The sequence below is a fragment of the Corythoichthys intestinalis genome, chromosome 14 (genome assembly GCF_030265065.1).
Source record: "Corythoichthys intestinalis isolate RoL2023-P3 chromosome 14, ASM3026506v1, whole genome shotgun sequence".
Taxonomy (NCBI): Eukaryota; Metazoa; Chordata; class Actinopteri; order Syngnathiformes; family Syngnathidae; genus Corythoichthys; species Corythoichthys intestinalis.
The window spans coordinates 32,593,814-32,616,343 of NC_080408.1; the positions used below are offsets into that span (position 1 = coordinate 32,593,814).

The window sequence follows — 22,530 nt, forward strand, 5'->3', positions numbered from 1 at the left end:
TGTCCCATATTTCGTTTAATAAAAAAAAACGTCTAAAAAATTATTCTCACACATTTTAAACTTTTAAACAAATTCTGTCACAATGAAAAAAATGTAATCTGTAAAAAAGTCACTTATATCTACCTCATAACTATCGCTTAATTGTTTTTTTGTTAGTCGCATTTTGTCCGATATGTTAGATAAATAATTGATCCAAACAAAGAAAAGTTGAAAAAAAAAAAAAAAACATTTAAAAGGGTAAATAATAAGGATAAATAAGGAAATCTCAACCACTCCTTGATGTCTGCGATTTCTGCATTGCGACCCTTGTTATATTAGTCGCAACCCTTGTTATATTACCATGTTTCACCCATAAAATCCCCCAAAAATCCAGCTGTCTCCATTCACTGCTGTGTTTTGAGACTCAGTGATAAATGCTACATGGAGTTTTTGGATCAAAACAAGGTAAGTACGTGATAATATCTCGTTAAAGTCATGGCGTCTGTAATTCTGCTCTTGCGTGCTCTCGCCTCCAGATAGGGTTTTGCTGTTAAATTTTTTTTTTGTTTTTTTTAAATGGCCTCCTGTTCAAAATTTTTCTTCCCACAGAAAATTGAGCTTTTAAGCTTTCCAATGACGTATTACACATGCATATCGGACAATTTTGAAAGGTGGCCAAATTGGGGGTCTCAGAGCGGAACTTCAAATCACCCGAGTGTTTTCAGCCATATCTAAAATTTCTGCATTTAAAAAAAATAGGTACTTCGTAACATAGTCATGTTTTTTTGAGAATATAATACTGGGCATTATATTGCAAAAAAGTATATACTTTTTAAATTCATTTCTCAAAAACCAAATTCATGCCCTTGTAAACATGCAATATATTATCTTCAGGGGGAAAAATATTTTTATAGGGAGTAACAATCAAAACTTCCACAAAAAAAAAAAAAAAAAAATTGACATTTTTCTCATATTTCCTAATTATGATCATCCTCACCATTCTGATCGTCACGAGAGGTACGCCAATTCTCACTCTCTGAGCGTGTGAAGTCGTGTTTCCTCGGCAAGCCGACCCCAGCATCATCATAATTGTTTCGAACTGTTTAAAAAGACATTGGGGGAACTGGTTAGGGGTGTGTGAATTTCTTTTTCACATTAGCCACAGTGTGACTGAATTAACTTACCATGGTTCATCTGGAAATGTCCAGTGGCAGCGTCTGCATGGAGAAAGATAACACTAAGATAAGCGAATGTTTGCCATAATCAATTTCAGGAGCTATTATTTGAGCAGGATGATACGACACTAACCAGGGTCTTTCCGACCTGGCTTTTCAAACCTCCTATCGCCCCTGTTGGGGAGGGAAAAAAAAACTGACGACGCCACAGTAAATTGGAAGGTGTGTGATAGCACACCAAGACGATGACTTATTAAACAGTGCATCAAACTTTTCTTATTCGAATGCCTCTCTGTAGGCTGGGTCCGAACTTAAAACAAATGGATGTGTCAGTACCTTTCCTCCCAGCTCTGGGAGCGATGCATCTCCCTGCCACCACGGCCAAAACCTTCCACATCATCAAAACTTCTTTGGTAAAACCCTCCATCTCCTCTTCCTCGGCCTGAAAACCACAACAAGACAGATTGAGATACAGTGGGGAGAACAATTGGCAGTGTATCAAATACTTGTTCTCCCCACTGTACAAGTTGAATTCACTCTCTGAGCCAGTTGCGACTTTAAACACTTTTTTTCCAAACGTAATCTATCGTTACAAAAAAATATTGGAAATGCAATTCACCTGCTCCATTCTATTAGGAACATGTTATAACAGCAACTACTCACGCGTGGCGATTTAAGTCAATTTCTTTTTATTTTCAATTTCTTGAAAGGGCAAGCGACTATTTTTGGTCATTCAAATTAAAGAAATCAAAGACCACAACACCTCATAAAGACCAAATTTCTGATTAACCCTTTAAGGTCTGGGCCTATTTTGTCTGATTTTGCATGCCTTTGAAGTTGCCTTTATATTTCAAAGAAAGAATTGTTTACGATGGCCTGGTTTGGTCCCTTTTTTTGTGACACATTGAACTTTATGTCCAAACTGTTGTTTCCTTCACTGACCAATTATAAATCATCATTTTGGGCCCAAAAAGACAAAAAAATTCCAAAATCGTTTTGTCAAAATTTTTAATATTGATGTCCAATTGACAACCAAACATGCGTAACGAACCGTTTTGAAACTTTGTAATATTTATTCAACATGTTAGGATGAACATTCAACCAAAAAAATTTAGAATAAATAGTCTTATATTTGACAATTCAACATAAACAACAGGTATAGCCATAGGCGTTTTTTGCCTTTATACATGCTCTAGTCAAAACAGGTTATATACAGCAGACCAAACAGTGAAGAACAGTGAAAAAATATACCATCTAACACAAAAAGTGTTTAGAGGCCATCTCTTAATGAGTTTAGGTATTGCGGCCCATCACCTGATGAAAACTATGTACACACAATCAAGCTTCTTGAACACACATTTATATACACAAATTGAGAAGACTGATTGTGGGAAGAAAAAAATATATATATAACATTGGGAAAAAAAACATTTTCAAAAATATTTACAATAAACAAGTTAAATTTTTTTCAGACATGCCACTCCGAAAAGCAGTTTCGTCCTGGAATTAGACACAGGACTACATCACACAGACCACACTTCCATGGGGTGTCGGTCCTCTTTCCACCCTTCCACCCTTCCATTTTCATTTCACTTTACTTTCATTGTCACTATAAATGTACATGAAAAAAGTCAGTATTTATGAAAATAATAAAGTATAAAATAAAAATATATACAGCAATAAATAATAATGGAAATCTATATGTATGACAATAGAAAGAATACCATAGCTGAATATGTGCTACATCCCTAATCTTCATATAGAAAGAAGAACACCACAATTATACATTTCTGCCTTGGATACACGCAGTGCACGTACGACTTTGATCTGATATGCACATTTTATTATTATATACACAAACACACACTTATATTGCATCAAAATTAACTTTGTCTTGCAATATCAAAAGAAACTTTTTCAGAATGAAAAAAATAAAATAAAATAGTTTGCTTACCTCTGCTCGTCGATGGCGTCACCCACGTGTTCAAATCCGTCACGATCTTCACTCGAGGACTCTTCCGAAGAAGACGATGATGACGAATTTGGACCATCCTCTTCCTCAAGTTGATCAAAAAGCACAATTGCTTGCGCTAAATTTAATTTTCCGTTCATTCTCAAAGTCACACAAAGTCGCTGCTCGATCCAAACGGCCATCGCTCGCCACCTCGCTGCTTCAGAACACTCCTCCCTCTCGTTCGGTGCAACTTCGCACGGCAGTTATATTTATCAAAAAAAAACGCATTTTGTGCTTCCACTGTGACTTCGAAAAGGTTCGTTTGATTTGTGTTTTTTTCATGGAGCTTCCGTTTTGAAAAAGGACAAGAAATGATGGAAATATAGACATAAACAAATGATCCATACAGCGTTTTAATGTTTTTTTGAGAGGACAATAAAACTATAAAACTTAAATGACAATATCTCACGTTTTAGTTGGTCGATTGACTTCAAATAATAACGAGAGTAAACCGCAACTTCTGCACTTTAAAACGAGACCAACCAACGGCATGTGGGTGACGTAATTAAAACGTGAGGGCGCTTCAAAGAGGACGTGCGCTGAGGACGCGCCGGCGCGTCCTTCGACTCTCAAGGGTTAAGATCACTTTGGGGGTCATGTAGGCCATAATATTTACTATAATAGGTTATGTCCACTTATGTGGATGCCAGGTCTCTGTTATATCTATACTAGTATATTTTACTAAGAATCATTTTGATATTGAATCAATACAATTCTTAATTGTTTTAGTGTTTCAAATGTATTAGTGCAATTGAAGACAACAGACGACCTATCAAATTTGACTGGGATTGAACAATCGTTTGTCAACCCATCCCATCAAAAAGGATTGGACATCTATTGCCATCAATGGCAGTCAAGGAGTTGATTACATTAAAGACATCAGAACAGCAGGAAAGTTATTGATCTGTTTTTGGTCAGTGTCAGTGTTATAAGTAGTAATGTGGCAAAGATACGAAGTATTCAATTCAAAAATAGTTTTTTAAAGAGCAACGCTGATTTGTCCATCACAGTCAACGGCACTCAGTGAGTTAAAATCAATAAAAAGAATTACACTCACCCAGTAACACTTTGAAACATTTTTTGCATTAACCCATTTCCCGTCAATAACAACGGCAGATGTACAATTCACTTAAATTAGGATGATTAGCTGTGAATGCTCATCTTTTAGTCCCATTGACTGTGCTAGACATTCAATCCATTTTGACTGGGAGGAGCTTGCAGCGAGTGATCGCCTCAAAGGCATTTCAACTACTCGCAGTTGGCGCGGCTCTTAAAATGTGCGCACGCAACGTTAAAAGTCACGCGAGAAGGAAATTCTGCAGCAGCCATAAAATTAGAACGGAAATAAGAACATGCTAACCTCTACCCCTTGAGGTACTGCGGCCTCGAGGAGCCCCCACCACCGGACCGCCACCGCTGCCTCGCCCGTTCAGCCGAAGTACAGCTGCGCTGTTTACAGACATGGAAAAATTTCTCTGCAAACACAAAAGAGTGAAGTAAAATTGTTGGACAGTTTTAATGCCACTGAAAAAAACAATGCTTGAACAAGTTCTGAATGAGAATTCTCTAAACAAAACAGGATACAAGAAGTACTTTGATTGGGTGGATTTATCCCCACACTTTCAACAGCAGGAAAACACAAAGTCATTACATTAAAGTCAGTGAAAACACAAGAGTGTCATTTGCCTCCAGAAATACTTGATGTAATAAAAAAAATGAAACTGGCATGACATCACCAGATGAAATTTGAACATGAAATTTGAGTTGGTGGATGAGTTGGCGAGACTTATATTTTTCCCTTTGAGAATGGTCATTTTCTTGTGACAGGCAGTTTTACCTGTTCTTCCTCTGTAAAAGAAACAAGTGCCAGAGGCAGCAAGGGCTCCTCTTGCAATATGGGCAGGAACTCCTTATCATGCAAGTCTATTGGGATCTAGTGGAAGACGGCAAGAGAACAACATAAAAGACTATTGCTGTACAGTGACCGCTGTACTCAAAACATGTGAATTGCTGAGCATGTCACATTTACTACCTTGTTGTCTTTTACATAAAGTGCTAACATTTCTTCTCTTCCGTAACGATAGTCTGCAAGCTTGTACTTTGGCAATGCGGGTGAGAGAGGCGGGGAGGCCATTGTGCTGCTGCTAATTCCTCCTCCACCGATGCCGCCGCTTCCACCTCCAGACAGGGCTCGGAGCCTGTGCGGAGCGAAAAGGTTAGTGAACGACTGAATGAAAAGCTGGGAGGTGGCAAGTCTGAACATGTTTGAAAAGGAAGCACGAGCAACAGGCCACTATTCTCGTTTAAAACCAACAAATAATTCACTTGTATCATCATGATTATGCTAATTTACCATTCTGGTCCAAAGTTAAGTGTCTGGGTCTCAGCCATTCTTTCTTGAGTGTCTAAAAATGGGAAATAAAAAATGAGAAAATGAATCCACCAGACATTTTGTCAGTGTTGTAACAATTAGCTTTTGTTCTAATACTTCCAGATGAAAGGTAAAAAACGGGAACGTAATCTTTCTTTCAATTTTGTTTCATATGGAAAGCGATGTACCAGCCCCCCACCGCAGAGCCCATCCCACTGACACACACAAGTGTACAATTTCAATGTGCTAAAGCTATTTTAGCCCTTGGAGTGAGGGTGACTATGTCAGACACCTGTAATTGACAAGGGAAGTAGTCTCCAGGTATGAACAGGAATGTGATAAGACGATGCGAGGTGGGTCGTCGTGGAGTGAATTCATGTGCAAATAACTTGCCACATTCAAGCAGAGTTAAGGAACCACACGTGGAAAGAGGGCGACAAGCCCACTCTCAATCGCATTCACCATATGGAAAACCTGGATTAGCCATTATGACTTGCTGCTTAAATCAGTAAATTAAGTCCTATAGAAAGGTGACCAACGTAGATAAAACAAGTCAGCAGGGCGACATATTTGAGGGGAATTATTTGGACACAGTCGTGGTTGTATACATTTAAGGAAACGCTCAACAAACACACCGAGAATGGCCGCTCAATGAACGGCTAGCTAAATTGTTCGGACCATGAAATCCACCAGTGACACGTTTAGGAAACTACCAGCCAGAAGAATTAGGGATTTATTCGTTTATAACCAAATCAAATCGAGTCCTACATAAAATACTCTAGGTGTGTTTCTGTAGTTTAAATCACAACCACGCTGACATGACTTCATTTCCAATAGGTTCAATTCGTCATGGTAGCAAATAGCGACAATTGCACTCGAGAGAGTGAAAACGCGTGTCCTAACATTGCCGAAGGGCCTTCAAAATATGCCCGACGGTGAATTATTTCGATTTCTCTAACGACACTTTGATGCCACACCGGAGCTAACTCGAGCGTTAGCCACTATGCTTTAAAAAAAAAAAAAAAAAAAAAAGCTAACTGCAGTTGACCCAAGTACACAGCGCTGAATCTCAGCGAGGAAGGTCCGAGCAGCTGGACTACGACGCTGTGACAAACAGGCGCTACCACGCGCTTCCCCACCTAGACACGTTGTCGTACAGTGACGATACAGACAATAATAATCACGGTATTGCCTCCACGGCACAAGTTAATCCCACAATCCTGGAATGCTAACAGGTTAGCTCACTAGCTTTTTTTTTGGACGGAGGCCTCTCGGAGTAAACACGGATGAGGCTTCGTAACAGTCCCAACAAAAACAGCCCGACTCGACTCGATATGAGCTTTGCGACGTGGCACTGTACTTTCTATCGTTTCTTGCTGGTAGGGCGTTTAACTTTGGCTGTCTTACCTCTGCTTGATGTGACAGCGCAAGGTTTTGAATTCGAGTAGTGTGTGTATGTATGTGTGTGTAGTTCTCTCTCTCTCTCTCTCTCTCTCTCTCTCTCTCTCTCTCTCTCTCTCTCTCCCCCTCCCTCTCCATAACCACTCGCTCGCTCCTCCCCTCCCTCTCTTCCACAAGATGGCTGCGTAAAGTGGAGTCACATGATCGCAGATAAAATCCATAGATGGCGCGTTGCTGTGAATTCCCACTGTAATTCTAGGCAGGACGCGCCCCATTTCAATCTAATTGGCTGCTATAGCCACCCCAGTTGTACTACGATTGGCTGCTGTATCTGGCCCGGAAAAGTAACTTCAGCCATGGATATCTTAAATATATAACTTGATGTCTGGTAAGCTTTGTAAGGTAATGAAGACAAGAGTCGTTAGATGTAGGTCATTTTGCGTCGGAGCCGTTCATGAAATATACCCTCGACAACGCAGCACGTACTTCGGAATAGGTATGCAATGCTCAATTTTACAACCAATTTTTAAATGGCAAGGTTTTTCATAAAAGTCCGAGATCCAGTAAGTAAACTCATTGCCTGCCATTGACAACGACAGACGTCAAATTCATTTCAACTTGAATGCTGTGGGTGCTCATCTTCGCAGTGTCTTTAACGGCGTTAGACGTCCAATCCATCTTGACTTCTGCCAGCCTCTTCTTGTTAAAATGATCACCATTTACCTACGCCGCCTTCAAAGATCTAGCCGTATTTATTTGATATCTATGACTTCAGCAATATGATTAGGGCACGTCATGCATGCCTAGATACAGCAGCCAATAATATTGCAACAGGGCGTGACAAGCCTACAAATCCTGTACGGCAACATAACGTGAAAAGAAAATGCTGACTACAATTACATGTGTGATGACATTAACACCATATCTATAACAACACGCTTGGGACAATGAAACTGATACTACCTACGGAGTGGGTCTCGTGTTCTGCTTTTACCTAGGACGCTACAGAAATGACTAGCCTGGAAAGTCAGGCCAAGTAAATTGTCAATTTACATACACTTGAGTGACGGTACCGTCACTCTTTTGATATCATGGATAAGAAAGTTTCCACTCCATCATTGTACGACAGGCTCGTTGGTCTAGGGGTATGATTCTCGCTTAGGGTGCGAGAGGTCCCGGGTTCAAATCCCGGACGAGCCCGCTATTTTTTGCCACGAAGCCATTGGCGTAAAGATGAATAGTGAACACTACCATTGATTTCAACTTGGCGGTGTGAAACGGTCGGCCGTCATTTGCAGTCGTAATAGCATACAGCACGATGGCTATTTTTAGACCGTGATGTCGCCATTGTAACGCGGAAGCAGGACTTTATTGACACGCCCTGGCATACAAACCATGTCATTTCAGCTTATTTTCCCCGATAATCTTTCAAAAAAGAACATGCCTATCAAACACTGCTGCTTTGAAACTTGTAGAAATGACTCTAGACATACGACATATGAAGGATGTTTTCTTGGCATAGAGTTTATTTGCACATCCACTCGGTGGATGGCAGGGCGCTCTCATTTTTAAAGTGTGCACAGTATTTTTGGACCAAACAAGAGCACACAGCAAAGTGCACTCGAGATATGAAGAGCTAAGACAATGAAATATGACGAAGCGTATGTAACGTTTAGCTTTGACTTTTAATACAGTGGGAGACACGGAAAGACCTGTCTGTTTACTGTGTCTAAAAATGTTTGCAGCGGACAGCGGGAAGCCAAATCAATTAAGACGTCACTTAAAGATTTTACAATCTAATCGCATTGATAAGCCGATTGATGTTTGCTGCTCTTTTTTATTACATGATTATATGAGCTGTATATATTTGTTGTCTTGACAAGGAATCATGGCCTGAAATAAACGAATGAAATGAAATGAATGAAAAATGTTTTCTCAGTGAAAACATGCTGAAAATTGCCAACAATCGTCCTGCTTTTTCAGTGTTACATCAGCATACCAGCGAGCACTTTTAGCATCATATAAGGTGGCATACCAAGTTGCTCAGTGCAAAATAACCCCACACCATAACAAGGGAGTTGATATTGCCTGCAGCACAAATAAAAACAGTCTCTCTGTCCAATGACACTGTTGTTTTTGTTCTATTAATTTTTGTTTTTTCGCTCAAATTGTTTGGTATATTGTCCTCATCAGTTAATGTTGCTAAACAATTTGAATTCATTGTTTTTTATTTTTCAGTATCAAAATGTTTTTACCTTGAGAGTATTTTTACAGTTTGGATGTGATTTTTTTTTTTTTTTTTTAATTTAGGCAAATAGATGATACCAAGGGCGTAGGTTTGCATAGGGACAGTAGGGACATAACACTACCAACTTTTCAGGATGCTCAAATTGTCCCCACCAACTTTTAAGCAACTTTATTTGAATTGAATTAAGATTATTATTGATGATCATTATTAATGATAATAATTTATAATGTCTTCCCATATGTTGTAAGAATAGAATTTACCCTTCCATTATTAAGTGAATTACTGTATTTTGATTATGTTCAGACTTACATTTACCCCTTTTCACTTGCTTAATGTGCCGGTCCATTTTTTGCCGTTCAAACGCACGTTTGATTGGCTGATGACTAGAACAAACAAGGACGCACATTCAAACAACCCAGACAGAAATACTAGTACATGTCAACATATCGTCTCCTCCACCTCTTTCAAAGATGAGGGATATTAGAATTTTTTTTAGGACAGCTGCAGCAGCAGCCACTGTAAGTAGATGTCAATATTGTGCAGGTGGGGAACACGGCACTAATTTTGCTATTGAAAGTCCAACCTGCATCACAGTTAGCATAACATTAAACTGTGGGGACTTGCTAACCTTCAAAACTTGAGTAGGAAGCATATTGGAGAAAAGTGTCCTCCTGTATTGCATGTGTTTTCTACCGTTAACGTTAATTCACCTGTGCATTTATTCATTATTCAAAATATATTTATTTTCTCCATCATTCATTGAAAAATAATTTTATTTGCAGCCTATGCAGACATTTCTTTAACTCCCCCCCCCCCCCCCCCCCCACACACACACACACAAACACAACCACTCAAAATTTCCTTGATATGAAGAAGGTGGGATTTCCCCCATGAAAATAAAAATTTTAACTGTTTTTATTTTTACGGAGGCAACACTGTAGCTCTGTCTGACCTCACCTAATCTGTTTGGTCTTATTAATGTCCCGTCCCCAGCAAAAAGTGTATTTGCATGTTATGCTGTTTTACACTGTAAAAAAACAATTCATAGAATTTACTCAATAAAACTGAGGTAACAATTTACGTTCAGTTTAATAGTGTAAATTTTACAAAATTTACTTTAAAAATTGGGTAAAATTTACACTATCAAACTGAGTGTAAACAGTGTAGCGTCCCTACCAATGTTGAGACCAAATTTACGCCCTTTGATGATACTATTTACTGTGGCGGCAAGGACTTTGGAGGGCGCTAAAGTTTACGTCTACGGCGTAACGGAAAATGATTGAAAAGCACTGTTCTATTTTTTTCACTCTTGTTATTTAAATACACAACCTCCCATACCAAAACAAATGACCCCGACGTGATTTGAACACGCAACCTTCTGATCTGGAGTCAGACGCGCTACCGTTGCGCCACGAGGTCCAATTGGTGTATTGCGGGGCAGTTTTAAGATTAAAACACTTTACCCGGTGGACAACATGAAGCTATTATACGGTTAATTCTGTATGCGTATTCACCGAAGCTATTGTTATTGCAGGTGCAATGGAACTTTGTGTACACTAAGTAGCAGTAGTCATTGTAAGTCTGCAAAGATTTGTAAAAAGGAATGGCAGAATAAGATCAACTAGCTGTGGAACATTAGCAAAGCACGAAAGGCGTCGAATTAACGTTGACTTGAACGTTGAATTTAGTTGGACATAAAGTTGCAGCCAAATGTATTTTTTAATTTTATAAAATACTCAGGTACAACTTCGTGGTTTAGTGTTTTTGTTTTGAGTGCAATTTTCATCAAAATAGGGCCGATTAGTTTAGTTGGAGCGTGGTGCTAATAAGGTCTGGCCCCTGGGGTTTGATCCCCCTATTGGCCAATAATTTTGACTACTTTAAGGATTCTCTATCGCTCAACGATAAATTGTAAATAACTATTTGTCTACTTTTGGAGACCTTTTCCATGATGGGTTTGGGTAATTTCTATAAACATGTTATTAGGAATATAATGCGTTTTTTAGACAGCATAAGACCGACCATGACAAAGTGGCAGATAACGTTCGAAAGTCCGATTGGAATCTAAAAGTATAGCTGTAGAGCAAAAAATGCAGATGCGTTGGCCGGGAATCGAACCCGGATCAACTGCTTGGAAGGCAGCTATGCTGACCATTATACCACCAACGCACATGAAACTATCTGGATTACTTTGCTATCTTGACTACAGTACACACATCGGCGACCCTATTCCCGCAGTTGTACTACTCAAAAAAGGAACATCATCGGGGGAAAAAAACTGGTTATAGGTTAACACTTTTTTAGACCGCCCAGAGGCAGAGTTCCTGTCCCGAGGGTTTAAGACACATTTAGGCAACGAGCCAGGCGGTTGTGATTTGTTTGAACTGTAATTAAATTCTGAATCCTGACCACAGTGTACATTACCGGTAAGTTAAGTCTCTCTATACTAAAAATGTATGATTAAGCTGTTCTGCATGAAGAACCCTTATTTTCAAAAGTTCTTCACTCCATCCTGTCCTAGCTCCATTGTGTTCTTTTCTTAAGATTACTGCCTGTGTCTGTGGCCCATTGGTGAACAAGGGAGACGGTGTACAGAGAAAAAACAAAGATAGGATGCTTAAAAATCAGCATGAACACTGTTTGAACCTTTATTTTTTTCTCAATCACAACTTTTAAGTTGTGTGTGGGCGCATGCACAAGTTTTTTTTATGACAGAAGTCCAATCCATTTAAACTGGGTGGACGTCGATGGCTGTCAATGGCAGACAATGAGTTAAGGAAGTGTCAGTTAACTCTTGCTGTCAATGCCAGCGATAGATTTCCAATCTATTTGAACCAGGAGGACTGAGAGTGATGATTTTTTTAGTGTCAATGAAACAATAGAATTTAAACTAGGAGCTGCCAATTTCTCCTAATTCAAATGGATTGGACGTCTTATCGTCATGAATGGCAGCCAATGAGTTAAGACTATTATTAGAAACTGCTTTTAATACAGAAAATGTGGTGGTCACACATCTTCATCAAATGCAGTGCAGTGTACATCCAACATGGTCAGTCTACAATCCTATCTATAAAATAACCAGTAGAATGTGCTTTGGGCAACATTTAATGTGTGAAAAGGCACTATATGATCATATGGGTATCAAAATCACCAGGTTTAATCTCCTGATCTCCAACAGCTATTTCTCTTGGGGTTTTTTTGCAGTTATTTTCGGTGGGAGTTAAAAAACAACAACAAACTTTTAATCAGGCCCTCCAAGGGCCATAAAATTGACTGACCAGCAATTTGAACCATATGCCTTGATAGATACTCTTCCAAACTAGCAAAAACAATCAAACTGCATGTAAAATACACTCATTCTTGCTACACGAGAAATGTAAACAATGTCATCAAAAAAGACCCTCCAATTGTTGGAACATCAAACATATGAGTCCTCAAACTGAACCAGTCCAGACAGAGCCATAAATAATCAACAAAACATTTAATATGGTGTACGTCCGCCTTTTGCGGCATTTACAGCCTCAATACTATGAGGTATTTGATTCGTACAACTTGTGAATTGTTTCCAGTGGAATTTTAAGCCATTCGTCGGTTAGAATAACCTCTAACTCTTTTAGAGACGATGGGGTTGGAAATCGACGGCTTAAATGAATCTCTAAAACTGACCATAAATGCTCAATAATGTTGAGGTCTGGGGATTGTGCCGGCCATAGGAGATGCTTAACTTCATTAGAACGTTCCTCATGGCATTCTTTACCAATTATGTTTAATGTTTATGATGCCAAAACGTCAGGTGCTTCCATTATTTTGTCCAACCCCTGTAAACATTTATTTTTCTTTTAAATAAAACAAACACATATCAGTTAAAAAAACAGGGATCCTATATTTGAAAATTTGACCTGATAGAGAAATGCAGATATCAGTTTTGGATTACACACCCAAAAATTTGTTTTAAACTGGCCGACTGAACTAGACAAAGAGTATCCCTAATACTAAACATTAAAATGGAAACCAGCAAGTTTTACATCTACCGGCATTTATTTATTACAATTTTATTACCTGTCCATTTTCCACCCAATCTGAGTCATTGACCCACTTTTGTGTCCCAACTCCGACCCACCATCAGGAAAGAATGAACAACCAAATTGCCACGAATTCGTTCCGGAGTATAAATGTATTTGCAACCCTGTAGTGTTGACGATAAAGACGTTTAAAACACTAATGTTGTGTTATAAGTGCATAGAAGAACTCATTTTCAGTAACGATTGAGCGGGTAACTAAATATTCAAAAACACATACGTAATCCCAGAGTACATTGCTCCACTGTCTGCATTACCTAATCCCACAAAGCACCGCGGGGGGCGGGGACATGACTTGTTGTCAGAGCAACCCCCATGTCAGAAGATAGACTCCGCCCAACAAATCCCCTCCGGCCAATAGAAAACCTCAGAAATGACATCATTGTTATTTTCAGGGGAGCTGCAGCTCAGAGGTGGATAAAGTTCGTCTCCACGTTGGAAGTGAAAGAAAATAGTATCCCAAATCAGGCACTATTTTCTCCGTTTGAGAAGAAGGGTCGACCTAAACAGAATATTTGGTAGGACATTTCGTTCTGTGTGGCGGGGAAACAACGCCTTTTTAATCGATGCTCGGCCGTCAACTAGAGAAAAGTTTTCTCGGGACGCCAAGTTGTCAAGCGATTCGAACTTCAACAAAAGGCGGACTCCGTCACAAGGCCGAAGAAGGCAAGCCGCATGTAAACAGTGGACTATTTTCAAGGTGAGAAGCCCTCTCCTCGAGTGACCCAAACTTCATGTCCGGGAAAATGGAAGCGACGTTTTACGACGACGCAGTGAGCGCGTCCAACCCTCACCACGACGGGGCGAGGGTGTACGGCTTCAACACGAAAGCCCTCAAACAGTCAATGACCCTCAATCTAAACGACCCACGGAACTTTAAACCCCACCTGGGCTCCAAGGCCCTTGACATTCTCACGTCGCCCGATGTGGGTCTGCTAAAGCTGGCCTCACCGGAGCTGGAGCGGTTAATCATCCAGTCGTGCACGGGCCTGACGACCCCTACCCCAACCCAATTCGTCTGTCCTAAGAACATCACCGACGAGCAGGAGGGCTTCGCCGAAGGCTTCGCCAAGGCTCTGGCCGACCTCCACTATCACCAGATGAGCAGCGCAGCCCCCCCTGAGGCACCGCAGGCCACCGGCGCGACATCCGGCCCATCTGCGTCCGACATCGGTGACAATCCGTACAGCTGCACGGTTCGTCCGGATCCTCCTGAGTACACTAACTTGGGCAATTTCAACCGACCCGGGTCCACCAGCGCTGGACACCCGCCCTCGTGTTACCCGGCGCCCCCACCGGCTCCCCACGTGGACCATCAGGCGCAGCATTCGAGGCTGCGTTCCCTGAAAGAAGAGCCGCAGACGGTGCCTGAGATGCCCGGGGAGACGCCGCCTCTCTCTCCCATCGACATGGAGAGCCAGGAGCGGATCAAGGCGGAGAGGAAGCGCATGAGGAATAGGGTGGCCGCGTCCAAGTGCCGGAAACGGAAGCTGGAGAGGATATCTCGTCTGGAGGACAGGGTGAAGAACCTCAAGAGCCAGCACACGGAGTTGGTGTCGTCTGCCAACATCCTGCGGGACGAGCTGGCCCTGCTCAAGCAAAAGGTCATGGACCACGTCAACAGCGGCTGTCAGCTCATCTTGACGCAGCAGCTCCAGGCTTTCTAGACTCCCGGCGGGGATGCATGATGGGACATGTCTTGGGGGACCAAATAACTCCGAGCGGCCGGAAGTCTAAATGATCGTCAGCTCAGGCACTTTCTACTTCCAACTTTTCTGCAGACACTCACCGTCGCTCAGTTTTAGTGATGAATGACGCAGACAAAACATGACGTCACAATTGTTACATTTAGGGTTCTTACTCTTTTAAAATTCTCCATCCGATACTGACGTGATGCATCGGCAGACCCTTTACCCCGCCAAATATGATGTCAAACAAGCTGCAATAAATACCACGTTAGATGCACTTGTACAGTAACACTAACATTGTCTAACCTCTACGCACTCAGGTGTGTGACGCGTTTACTGACTTAACCTGCCTTACTTACTCTTATTCCTCACATCGATGCAACTTTTGGGATGAAGGTCAGGCGCAATTCATGTTAGACGTGAAATATTTGTACGCTGTTTTTGAGCACTTCACAATTGTACATATGACTAAATAAAAAAGTTGATCTCGGAGATGCTTTGTGCATTTTTAGCCCTTCTCAGGGCAAGTGTATTTTTGGTCTTTTAAAAATTAACCCCGTAAAGACGTGGCGTTGACATACGTAAATATCTCATTTTGTATTATATAAACCACAATATTAACATAGTATTTTACAACTGAGGGTACGTGACCAAACGTGATGTCCACATATGTGGACGCCAGGTTTATTTTATAATTATATGCATTTTTATTATTAATCATTTTTATGAATAAAATGATTAAATGTTGATTTTTAAAAATGAATGAAAAACGTAACACTACCCCATTCAAAATGGATTGGACGTCTAGCGCCGCTAATGGCAGCCAATTATTTAAATGAGTGCCCTATAAAGGGTTAATAATAAATGTTTCCAAGTGAATTAGACATTAATCAGAGTGAGTGGGGGACAGAAACAGTCACTTCCAGTAGAGCATGGTTCGTCATGTCTTGAAAGGCGATACAAGCTTTGATTGGTTGTCTGTGCACCGGAAGCGAGGGGTGACTTGCCATATTCGGTAAGAGGGCCTAGCACAGTGGGGCGTCTTGAGTCACTGTCCCGTTTATAAGTGGTGCTAAACAAACCCACTCTTACATTAATGCAAGAAAAATCCATCATTTAATTGCCCAAAACATGTAAACAGAAAATGTTTTACTCCCTGCGTGTAAAAATATAAACAACAAATGAATAACTTGCACAGACAGGACCGCCAACAAGCTCACTTCAATCAAACTGTATATACAGTATTTTCAGAAAACCAAACATGCATTAAGAGGCAGAGAAATAAGAAGAGTATGTTCCCATTTCGGACTCGCACTCCCACACAATTTTTTTGGACTGCATTTAAGTGGAAGGTCTTTAATGGATCGTTTGAACTGTGGTTTGAGTTCATTGACGTTGGCACGTGAATGTCTTATCATTCTTTTTATGCAACACTTTTATTTTACTTTCAACTTATACAACTTTGGCCACGTATTTTTTTCCCTCCAAAATACACTTTATGTACTTGAACAAAACATCACTAAGTTCATTTCCGATTTGGAGAACATTTTTCCATCTCACCTTTCGAATTTTAAATAATCTACACAAAAACTAAAACATGCGTTCCCTGAGTAAATTTACTTGTCCCGAAACATTCGCTTACCACAAGTTTTTTTTCTAAAAGAATGGGTAAAACAAATTGTAGTTTTTTTTTCATATTTCTATGACATAGTTGAGCCTTGATTGAATGCCCCATGCGCAACAACTACATAAACATTGTTTTTCCTATTCCTGAGAAAACGGTAACATTAGATTTGCAACCATTTTACTGTGATTAAAAAGTAGCAAGTAATGAAATTATAAAATGTAAAAAAAAAAATATATCAAAAATTGTTCTGTAAGCTAAGCAAATGAAAATTTGATAGTTTATTTCCTATTGTTAAAGGATATAGAGCAGAATAATTGAAGTGAACTTTTGTTTTAAATGATTTTGAAGCCCAAATGTTCACCGTTTCCGGAATGACCCACAAAAGACCTCAAACAAAAGTTTCATTTTTTTCACTGAGTGATTAATACCTTTATCTGAAATCACTATTAAATGAGTGGGAAACATTATTCCTTCTCAGAAGGAGTGTTCAAGCTGGTGCTAAATTCTAAAATTTAACACTAAACTTAAACTAAACCCTTAGAACAGAACCACAGCTCCAGGTAACAATTGGCAGCCAAGAAATCTGTCAATACTAAGATGATTGTTGTTTCATCTTGGGTCATTGATCCTCTTTCTGTGCAACAGAAGTGCAGATTTCAAGCACGTGAGTCAGCATCTGGACACATTACTGTAAATCCCACGCGTTTCCACCAGAGAATTAAGTTTGTTTCCACTGAACACTGTATTCATGGATTGTGCTGCTTTCAGCTGATCAGCACACCATCTTTGGCAGCAAGTCGCTGCCGGTGTACGTGATCCTGTTCGAGTTCTTCATGACTGGGGTGCCATAGTCGAGACAGGATGCGCTCCATGTTAAGCGCATACATGGTGTGAGAGGGCATCACTCCATGATGAACCTGAAGCACACAAATATTGCATAAAACATCTTATAATCATCTACCAAACCTATTTTGTTGAATAACTGGGAGGTCATTCCTGATTTTGAGCACCCGTCTTCCCCGACCTGCAAATTATCATCTCAATCTAAAAATTTAATTCACCCCAAACTACGCTCAATGAGTCTGACCTGGAGAGCCTCCAGGAGGTCAAACATGGTGACAGGGGGTAGGGCTGTGTTTAGACTGTGGGTAGAACAAGCCAACAAGTGAACAGCTTGCTGTTCTGCTTCATCTGGGGAGATTTGAGGAGGTGGGCCGGCAGGGAGAGAAGCACTTGGAAGGGGGCTGAAAGAGGAAAATACAACAGTAGCATATTAACAGTGTAACAAACTACTTTTAACTCATTGACTGCCATTGATGCTAAAGATGTACCATCCATTTGAATTAGGATGCCTGGCTGTGACTGTCGCCCTCCCAGTTCAAATAGGTCGGACGTCTATCAATGGCTGCCAATGCTGTAAACACATTGCTCATTGCTCCTACCATTCAGTGACGCTGTGATAGGCAGCAAGGCTGTTTTTCAGGTAAGGCTGCGGTGTGACATCACTGCCAAAAGCGTAAGGAAAATGACCATCTCGTAAGCGATACGCTTTCCTTCGGGAAATCACAGCAGTCAAAACGTCTTTCAAATGGTGCTGCAAGCAAGCAAACATGCAAATCAGGCTTCTGTCCTTCCCTTCCTCCATCACAAGAGTGTCGTCCTGCTACATCGTCAAAGACATGCAACCATGTACAGTGGTACCTCTACTTACAAACGTAATTTTCAGGTTATGACATGCCTCAATGGGAAAATATTACCTTTTGTTAAGAAATAAATTTCAGGTTACGAGAGGGAAAAAAATACTATACAGCACTGTAAAAGATACATATATACTTCCTGTTTTCTGCTTCTAAATGTCGCGCCATAAGATCCTGCTGCCCTATTGATCATAATCTTTCCCATCAAGCTTCAGTAATGCGATTCTGCTCTCCTATAGGCCTATTGTTGATGACGTTTGAAGTTGGGTGTCTCATTATGAGGATGTGCACAGGCGCGATGGTGTTGCTGTAACGGGTCGACGTCTTCAACAAAAGAGCACAAGTCTCCTCACGTTTTTGTCTCACGGAGAGTTTTTTAAGCCCACACACAGCTCACTACATTAGAAGCATATTAGAGCACAGGTCTCCTTGCGTTTTTGTGTCACGAAGAGTCAAAAACAAGCATTTATTGCAATTGGATGAAAATTGTTATTTTGACAGACCTACACGTCCATCTTAAAATCTTCCTCTAAACTGATGCTTAGTACGTGGGATGAGATTTTACAAAGACGATGGAAGATTTTGATAGTTGGGAAAATCCTGTAAACTCAGCATTAGGAATAGTACCATATTTTGAGTGGAAAAGACTGAGCAGTTTGTCGACAGCGCAGAAGTTTTCAGAGCCCATAAGGAGCAATTTGGAAAACACTTAAAAGATTCCTAAAAAATAAGACTTCAAACTTTTTAATACAACTTCCAATGTAGTCAAACTGTTAATTGACACAAACACTTGAAAGCAGGTGTTAAGTCTTCCTTTCAACTCACCTCCACAGCGAAGGTCATTACACTGACCGCATCTTCTGTGATATTATCGAGGCCCAACTCGAAGGCTGTCACCATCATGCGAGCCTCCAGTTGACCTCGTGTGGGTAAAAGCAAAGTATGGGCGCTGAGTCGGAGCTCCTCATCCTCACCGACCGCCTCACGTGGGCTAAATGGCTGCGCGGCACTCAGAGGATTCTGAGGCTGGAAACGATGCTGAGGGATCAAATAGGGAGAACACAAGTAACCAGGGCGCAATTTTGTTCAACCGAAACAACCTTAACGCACAAATTCAGCACTCCATTTTGGTGAAACTAACCATAAAAGAATGGAATACTTACATCAAACTTCTGTCTTGAAGAGCATTTCTTTTTTCCTTTAGGTTTGCCTGGCTTTAAAGCAGACCCACCTTGCCATTGCAGTTGGCCAGCGCCCTCTACAGGACAGAAAATCAAACTTTGTACATTATTTCAGTCACAATACACGTTACCTACCATGACTGTTGGTCATGTTAAAAAAATGTGCCGTTTAGGTTCATTTGTGGTAAATCAGTCTCACTTTTCCCCCAATGTGTGATTAAATTTAAGACAATGTAAAAAAATAAAATTTTAGTGACTCAATCTTCGATGCCATTTTACCAGTTTAGGTTGATATGCCTGATGGAATTGATTATGCAGTCTGCAGTACAAATGATAGCAATTTGACATATATTCAGGGGTGAGAGTGGGTGGAATTTCTTGCCGGAATTCCCTGACATAAAGGTCGCCGAGCCAGAATATTTTGAATTGGGGGGGAGGAGGTAGGTCAAACCGCATAGAACCACCAAAATGCAGAGAAAAATGCTATTACCCAGTAAAACACAACAGGTAATGAGGCATACACAAGAAACTGATTTTCATTAAAACAACACAACTGAAGAACATTGGGAGGTACGTTAAAATTGACGACGCTGTAAACATTGACGTTTTATACAATTAGGATATAAATAAGTAACATAAATTAACCCCCCAAAAAATCCAAATGAGTCTTACATTATGGACATTGAAATGGAATATATTTTAACGATAATGCAAACATTGATTTTTTTTTTTTTTAGATTATAGGGAAATGAATAAGTAGCCAAACATAAATGAACCAAAAAAAAAAAAAAATCCAAATGTACACATTAATATGGAAGATTATCTGAACCTCCCCATCAGAGCAAATAAAATAAGTCTCTTAAACTGTTTCCCTCTCTCCTTAACAAAACAAGTTGTTCGTTACATCGCTGCTTTGTTCTTTTTTTATTTTGCTGTACCAAAAAACACAAGAGCATTTGAGCCAATCACCGGTAACTATCCATGCTGATCACATGTCAGTCTGTCAGCCAATTGAATGGGCAACTGAGTCCAGGGTGGTTATTTGCACGCATGCGCACATTGATGCAACTCGTCAGATATACTGAGACGAGATGGACAGAACTCCGTGGAATAAATAATTATCGACGGATGACGCTACACAAGCACTTTATTAGACTAGTTATTAACACGGGTGTATGTAACTCAGACATTAGTAGGAGTTTTTCTTGGAGATGCGTGTGTGGCTGCCTGGCAGGTTTTTTTAACATGGGGTTTTGAAAGTTGCCGTCATATTTTCGGGATTGAAGCACTGTAGCAGATCGTCCCGGCCCCAGAGTCTTTTAGCAGTACGGCGTATCATACTGTTTCGGTCCACTTTCGTCCCTGCATGTAGTGTATTTAAAGATTATTTGTACTAACCAGGAGTGGAGACAATGATCTGGCAGCGTGTCAGGATTGCCAGGAGGAAGTCATTGTGAACATGGACTGTACAGAGGGGAAGAAGGTGTGCAAAAATCTTATTTTTTTTCACTTTGGAAACAAAAGCAGCATATTTAAATTAAATGTACAAACCGTTTTCTTGTGCCAGCAGACGGCGTGCCTCAGTATCAAATTCTTCCTTGCTTATCTTCTGTTTGAACCATAGTTTCAGGTTTGCCCAGTAACTGAATTGACAGAAAACAATCGACACATATAATAACACTAACCTGTAAAATTAGTTTTGTTCCACACGACAAGAGTTATCATAGTGATATTTTTACTTTACCGATTTGGTGAGGTGTCGTCTAGAAATAGCGCTTCATCTCATTGACTTTTCCAGCCTTCCCAATTAAAATGCTATCGTCATCAATTGAACTGAAGAATGACCACTCTCTGCCCGCCCTCCCAATTCAAATGGAATGGCTGTCATAGTCAAAGGGACGTTACATAGCCAGATTTAATTGTTTATAGTACAGAAAACCAATGTACAGCAGCCACGAGACGGCCTCAGTAAAAGCTACATAGTGAGATATATCGAATGGACCAGTAGAAAACCTCGCGTCACTTCTAAGAGCGAAAGTGAACAAACAAACTGGCTTATTTAAATGCTTTACGAAAATAACCGACGACGGCACTGTAAACGTTAGCCACCTGCTAATTTAAACACAGGTAAACAAAGGCTAATCGACAAGAAAATTTCAGAAGACACCAGCTAAATCTCACCTTACCAGACATTAGGAATTTACTTACTGTTTCACGTTTTCACCAATCGCATCAGTTAAATTCTTTTTGGCGATTTCAAGCTCACTAGCATGAGATGCCATAGCGTTCATTGGCTCCTGTAATACGTCATCACTCAGCGACCATTTCGCTATAACTTTATTGACTCAGGACTAGTGTTGTATCGGTCGCGAACGATTCGTTCTTTTTGAACGAATTGTTTTGGTGAACGAGACCGAACTAATCATCATCTGCACTGATTCGTTCTATGAAGGTGCCCTTGTTCAAGAGAGTCTGGCTGCAGCCCGCCTCTCTCAGTACCCTGCGCCGCTCGTCTCAGTACCCATCCCGCAGACAGGAAGTGACGCAATATCGCAGCTCTCAGACCGGAAATGACAACATGAAGCAGCGCTCGAGCTCCGAGCTTCCGGTTTTATCGTAATAGTTTGCGTCCATTCGAACGTAAATACTAGTTTACTTTTCTTTTCGCACGTCTTTTATTTTCGGTTTCAGCATCACTCATTATTATTTAAATAATAATTTATTTACATGCTCCTTAAATTGATTTGGTGTAATCGGGAGATTAACTCTTTAAGCGCGGTCAGTTTGTTAAAGCCTGCTGATTTTACCAAAATGAAAAACACGGTTACAGTACATCAAAATTAAAATACACACTACTGCAATAAAGGTTTAATTAGTGACTGAAAGATCGCCTGTGACCTATCACAGTGTGTACTTTAGTTTGTCAATTGTAAAATATACTCCAATTGAGAATTATTACAAAATTGCTGTCATCCTTACATTTTTATGAACGGACACATTAATATAGCTTCATTACAATTTAATGTATCAAAAACGTAATATTCTCTCAATGTTGCAACCAAACCAATTT

General features: G+C 40.3%; 3 protein-coding genes and 3 non-coding genes across 11 annotated transcripts in view; 2 read left to right on the forward strand and 4 right to left on the reverse strand.

Moving 5' to 3' along the window:
• The window catches only part of gigyf2 (GRB10 interacting GYF protein 2), a 28,271-nt gene extending 21,242 nt beyond the window's left edge, over positions 1–7,029 (reverse strand). For 4 of the 6 annotated variants that reach the window (XM_057857325.1, XM_057857326.1, XM_057857324.1 and 1 more), the window contains exons 1-9: positions 6,947–7,029; positions 5,522–5,573; positions 5,201–5,366; positions 5,006–5,101; positions 4,529–4,643; positions 1,491–1,596; positions 1,288–1,328; positions 1,164–1,196; positions 977–1,078 (exon numbers count right to left, since the gene is read on the reverse strand). In XM_057857325.1, coding sequence (XP_057713308.1) covers positions 977–1,078; positions 1,164–1,196; positions 1,288–1,328; positions 1,491–1,596; positions 4,529–4,643; positions 5,006–5,101; positions 5,201–5,366; positions 5,522–5,559 — 697 coding nt within the window. In that variant the 5' untranslated portion in view covers positions 5,560–5,573; positions 6,947–7,029. Of the gene's footprint in view, positions 1–976; positions 1,079–1,163; positions 1,197–1,287; positions 1,329–1,490; positions 1,597–4,528; positions 4,644–5,005; positions 5,102–5,200; positions 5,367–5,521; positions 5,574–5,831; positions 6,747–6,784; positions 6,894–6,946 lie in introns of those variants that run through there. The other 2 variants (XM_057857322.1, XM_057857323.1) reach the window with 2 other exon arrangements.
• A 1,039-nt stretch (positions 7,030–8,068) lies between these two features.
• trnap-agg (transfer RNA proline (anticodon AGG)) lies at positions 8,069–8,140 on the forward strand. The gene has a single exon. It is a non-coding gene; the product is annotated as a tRNA-Pro (tRNA).
• A 2,395-nt stretch (positions 8,141–10,535) lies between these two features.
• Positions 10,536–10,607, reverse strand: trnaw-cca (transfer RNA tryptophan (anticodon CCA)). The gene has a single exon. It is a non-coding gene; the product is annotated as a tRNA-Trp (tRNA).
• Positions 10,608–11,285: 678 nt separating this feature from the next.
• Positions 11,286–11,357, reverse strand: trnag-ucc (transfer RNA glycine (anticodon UCC)). The gene has a single exon. It is a non-coding gene; the product is annotated as a tRNA-Gly (tRNA).
• Positions 11,358–13,655: 2,298 nt separating this feature from the next.
• Positions 13,656–15,464, forward strand: LOC130929807 (transcription factor Jun-like). Its single transcript, XM_057857329.1, has one exon. It carries the CDS (start codon positions 14,002–14,004, stop codon positions 14,932–14,934), a length of 933 nt encoding a protein of 310 aa, XP_057713312.1. The 5' UTR covers positions 13,656–14,001; the 3' UTR covers positions 14,935–15,464.
• Positions 15,465–16,045: 581 nt separating this feature from the next.
• Positions 16,046–21,812, reverse strand: tada1 (transcriptional adaptor 1). The gene is made up of 8 exons (XM_057857327.1): positions 21,669–21,812; positions 21,012–21,103; positions 20,859–20,924; positions 19,443–19,537; positions 19,105–19,317; positions 18,025–18,176; positions 17,670–17,826; positions 16,046–17,499 (listed from the first exon to the last, which is right to left on the reverse strand). The coding sequence occupies exons 1-8, from the start codon at positions 21,749–21,751 to the stop codon at positions 17,347–17,349; spliced, it is 1,011 nt and encodes a 336-aa protein (XP_057713310.1). The 5' UTR covers positions 21,752–21,812; the 3' UTR covers positions 16,046–17,346.
• Positions 21,813–22,530: the final 718 nt, after the last annotated feature.